The 4,991-nt window shown below is 49.5% G+C and overlaps 1 protein-coding gene across 1 annotated transcript; it reads left to right on the top strand.

The window, feature by feature from the left end:
• The first annotated feature begins 643 nt into the window (after window positions 1-643).
• LOC124676127 (plastid division protein PDV2-like) lies at window positions 644-3,003 on the top strand. The gene is made up of 2 exons (XM_047212206.1): window positions 644-1,012; window positions 2,128-3,003. The coding sequence occupies exons 1-2, from the start codon at window positions 794-796 to the stop codon at window positions 2,782-2,784; spliced, it is 876 nt and encodes a 291-aa protein (XP_047068162.1). The 5' UTR covers window positions 644-793; the 3' UTR covers window positions 2,785-3,003.
• The last annotated feature ends 1,988 nt before the right edge of the window (window positions 3,004-4,991 follow it).

A 4,991-nucleotide genomic window follows, 5' to 3' on the forward strand; every position in this document is an offset into this window, starting at 1 on the left:
TTAATTAGCCAGAGTATATGAGAAGAAGATATGATTAGAGCAATTCCAATAGTATAGCCAACTGTTGGCTATAACAAGATGTCATATCATTTGTAGTCATCATATAGTTAACATGTACAATAGTTGGCTATAAAAATGTAGTACTTTACTAATATATGGCCCACCTTTCACTCTCACAAGGTGCCTAGGAGCACGTGCAAGAGCTGGCTATTGCATAGTAGCCCACATCCCTTCTCTCTCCTCTTCTCTCTCCTCCAACTCATCTAAAATATATTATTTAATGTCTTATAATCAGCTGACTGGACTCTATTGTACTTGCTCTTATTGCTCTTAGAGTCTTCCACCTTATTGTGACACTTGACAAACATGAAAACACCTAGCGGGGAACCGGGCAACGTGAAAACAACACTTGGTGAAACCACAACGCAACACTTGTCACAAAAAGAGCGCGCTGAAAGAAACATTTAAGAGGAAGTGTTTTTTTCTTGACGATTTGCAGAAGATACCAAATACACTTCACTTCCTAAATGGTGCAATGCACCAGCCCATCATCCGCCACGTCGCTTGCGTGCAACAAGGTTAATCTTACTTTCCTACTCGGCCCAAGCCCAGTTAGGTAGTTAGAGAGCGCAAAAGACAAACAGACTTCGGATACGCCTCCGTCGTCGCAGCCACGAAAGGCGCAAGACTCGCCGCGGTGTGCAGGACTGCAGCTTCCACTGCTCGCCGCCTGCAGCAGGGTGTTGGGGGTTTAGCTAGGGTTCTTCACCCTCCCGCACCGGCGGCGGTGGCCATGGAAGGGGAAGAGGAGATTGGCCTCGTGCTTGCCCGCGCCTCGGACCTCCGCTCCAGGATCTCCGCCTGTGCCGCCGCGCAGTCCCTGCCGCGGTTGTGCGCGGGGGAGGAGGAAGACGGCGGAGAAGAAGACGGGGAGGAGGAGGTGGGGGTGGAGAGCCTGGTCGGCATCAACGACGCGCTCGAGTCGCTCGAGCAGCAGCTCGCATCCCTGCAGGTCCGGTTGTCATTCCGTAAAAAAGGGTTTTTTTTTGTTGCTCTGCTAGCCTCGCAGCCTGCTTTTGTGGCTATGGTAAAAAATTAACTAGTTCTCGTTTTGTACGACGGGCTGGCGTTGCTATGATCATATAGTGGTTAGGACATTCTTTTCCTAGTGCTGTGTCATTCGTGAGGAACTCAATCTAGGCTTGTTAATATGAGATGCTAGAGAGAGGGGGAAATAGTAGCGTTGCTTAGATGTTAATTTCCTGGTGGCTCACTAACTCCAGCCTAGTAGTAGTGTCTTTGCTTCCTTCAGGATTAAGGATGCTGGATTGCTGGTTAAGGTACAATTTTTTTTCTCTTGCGATCGAAAATCAGTAGATATTGCTGACCGAAGACAAAATAAGAACATGAATTTTGTATAATATGGGGTTCACAGAGAGAAATGATTTGTTCCTCTGCTTACCATATGGGAAGTATCAGTGTTCAACCCATTGCGGTTTTGCACAAGCTAGCATTATCTCTTGCTTTTTTGTGGTGGGAAAGCTGACATTCGTTCATATGGGATTTTCTGATTTCAAGAGATAAAGGTTGTTTGCTAAGAGACATAATCAGCTGTTAAGATGAAAATTTGTACTCCATAGTTAATACCTCCGATCAAAATTACTTTTTGCGGATTCAATGAACCTAGACAGATTTAGACAACATTTTGCCTGAATCTGTGACTAGTAATTTGAATAGGAGGGAGTACTAAACTGTGAAATTCTGATGAGTTTTTGCATGTATTGCTGGTAGAACACCCCCCCCCCCATCACTTGCTTGCTTTCTTGCACAAATCACTTACTTTAAGAATATGATATGTGTGACATTAACACATTTAAGCACGACACGCCAAAGCGTATTGAACCTGTGAAGTACCTTAACATTACTACTGCTATGTGTGAGACAATGTCTTATTTTTACTGGTTGATAGGTACTTCAAGAAGTGAGTTTTGCCTATTATTGGATATCACTAACTGTTCCAGGAATATGGTATTTGCCTTGATAGTGTTCTGTGCACAAAGTTTATGCTGTTGTTGCATGCTTCTGTTTTGGAAAATAAGTATGTTAACACATTAATGCTACTGTCAGGACCTCCAACACCAACAGAGGTATGAGCGAGAAGCCATCCTGGGCCAGATTGATCGCAGTCGAACATCTCTTCTTAACAAGCTCAGAGAATACAAGGGAGAGGACTGTGAGGTAATCCATGAGGCAGCTGCTTTTGCTGGCGAAAAAATTGAAAATGATGATGGTCTGATCCTACCTCCTTACTCGAGCCATGTCACCAACTCCTTTGTGCTTGATGATCTCTATCCTACAAACTATGTGTCCAAGTCCAAGTGTTTGCACAACGGACTGGGTGCTAATGGCATGACTGAAGATGGTACAAGGACAAACGGGCTGCAAAACAGAAGTGCTAGCACGTCGAGCCGCAATTCACAGGGAGGAACCGGATCTTTCATCGGATGGATGGCAAAAACAGCGGTCATGGTTGTGGGCGCTGTATCAATCATGAAGGCTACTGGCTACGACCCCACGATAAGGAGCAGCATAAAACTTGACATTGCGGGGCTGTTTGGCAAAGAGTTGACTGCTGCAAAAGAGCAGGTTCCTACTATCCAGTGCCCTCCTGGGAAGGTAATGCTGGTCGAAGATGGCAGGGCGCACTGCGTTGTGAAGGAAAGGGTCGAGATCCCCTTTGGCACCAGCCTCGCAGCCCCAGATGCAAGCTATGGCTTAGGTTGAATCTGGGAGTGGCTCGTGTGAATATTAGGATCGAGCTAACTAGTCCTTGGATATTTATAATAATCCTTGTTTAGCCTTGAACATCGTGTGTCGAAACGTTGGGGCTTATGTATCATCAGCTGTTAAAATTACTCCTTGTTAGTTCTCATCATGGCGAAGCCCATGAGTATGTATGTGCCGAATTAATGTCACTATATCAGTGATTTCATTCACATGTTAGCGGTCACCTCCTGTGAGGCCTAGCTTTTTACTGTGTTCATGCTCTCTTAATTCTGTAGCTCAGTCTGTTACTAGTGATTCCCTAAATGTCTCACATTGGCACCTGAATGGGCAAGTTTCTGATTTAGAACAGAGAGGGGCTGGCTGGCATGCAGGCTTCAGCTGTGCAGCATGAATCTGAACCCAGTGCATTTCTGGTCCGTTACTTTGATGTTTGGAAGAATTATTTGTGCTGTATTTTCTTGTTTGTACTGTAATTGATTGTCTTGTCGTAGAACATCTACTAGATGTTACCCTCGAGCCTCCCCTCCGCTAGCGTCCCGCCGCGTCGGCGGCGGAGCCTGCCCTTGATTCGAGAATACACCTGGAAGGTGTATCGATCATATAGAAGAAAGGCCAAAATGGTCGGAACAACACCACGAAGGCAACAACTCCACTCCACGATACAACGCTATTCCACAATAAAATGCTACACCACGATACAACGCCAAGCGGCAAACAACGCACCCTCTACAAACCCAATGATAAATGACTCGGCTTGCCCAACTCCACCACGAGTGGCGAGAAGAGGAGCACATGACTTCAGGACCGTGTCACGAACCAAGCAAGACACACTATGGCATGACCTCGACTCCAAGGCGACCGGACCAACGTACCACCCCTCATGAGCCTAGAGAGTCGGCGAGGAAGAGGCATGGTCCGAATGGACTAGGGGAAGACGCCAAAGAGGAAGTGTCGCCATGCCGTACATTGCGCCCCTGAGGCACAAGCTCGGGGCAGCAGCCAACACCGGTAGCACGCCAATGCCCGCAGACTCCAAATGTCGCATCGGCCCCTCTCCTGATGAGATAGACGACGTATTCAAGAAGATGATTACATTGTGGTGCCGCCGCCGCCCGGTCTGGCCGCCGGACCTAGGGTTTCTCCCGGCATTTGATAGGAGGGGGCATAGTGAAGGCCATGAACACGCCTTCAAGCCGGAAACAACGCCCGTAGGCATTGCCGTGCTCATCTTGGCCTTTGCCAAGCCGGACTTTCGCCCCGGCCGAACACCATGCCTAGAGCACTGCCCGAAGATGGACTGGAGATGGAGGGCGAGGATGAATGCCACTGGTTTTAGCCACCACCACCAAGAGGAGAGGAACACTGTCGTAGGAAAAGGGCGCCGACCACCACCAACACCACCACGGCCACCGAAGCCTAAACCGCCGCCGCCCGCACCACCTCGGTACCAGCTAGCCGCGGCGGCCAAGAGCTACCGGCGCCACCACCGCGCATGCGTGCAGCCGTGGCCAGAAATGTCGGCCCGCCCAAGCCCATCAAGGCCCGAGCCATCCTGGAGCTCGCTGCCGCGCCTGTAGGAGCGCCTCCATCGCGAGGTGGCCAAGCCAGGGCGTTGCCGTCGAACGCGCTTACCATCGGGAGCCTGCAGCACCTTGCCACCACCGTGCCACGCGTCGTCGCTGCCAGAGCCTAAAGCCATCGCGTCCGCGTGGAGAAGTCCCTGCCATCGCCGTCGCCGCCCGTTCTTTGTCCGGCGGGACCTCTGGCAACGTCTGGAAGGGGGGAGGAGGCCCGCGGCGCGTTGCGGGATCGGGGGGCGGGTAGGGTTCGTAGCGGGTAACGTTGCATGTTGAGAGTTTGTTGATCCTGATTGTGATCCCGGCTCGTCGTTGGGGGGTTTCGTGAGGCCTTCGATTTTAACATGGTATTGGTAGGTGTGAGGTTAGGACGCACGGACCATACATGGCCACCCCCTTCATCAAGTTTGTAGGTGCTGAGACAATTGTTGGTGGTTTTAGGTTTAGTATCCAGTGTGCATCATTTTTGGTGAAGAAGCCCAAATCTTACCTCTCGGTTTCAAAGAAAAAGTAGAGGTTAACATTAGTGGGTGTGAACAAATATATGGTTAATTTCAACTAGTAATGGCTATATGTGGGATGTGGCGGTGATCGTATATCTCTCGGAAGGTGAGCTGAAGGCGAATG

This window comes from Lolium rigidum, chromosome 7 (assembly GCF_022539505.1).
Source record: "Lolium rigidum isolate FL_2022 chromosome 7, APGP_CSIRO_Lrig_0.1, whole genome shotgun sequence".
In the NCBI taxonomy this organism is placed as follows: Eukaryota; Viridiplantae; Streptophyta; class Magnoliopsida; order Poales; family Poaceae; genus Lolium; species Lolium rigidum.

What these genes read in the sequence shown, in the direction of transcription:
- LOC124676127 (XM_047212206.1), top strand. Translation starts at nt 794, where the DNA reads ATGGAAGGGGAAGAGGAGATTGGCCTCGTGCTTGCCCGCGCCTCGGAC. An exon ending in AGCAGCTCGCATCCCTGCAG is followed by an intron (nt 1,013 to 2,127) that starts GTCCGGTTGTCA and finishes TGCTACTGTCAG; the next exon opens with GACCTCCAACACCAACAGAG.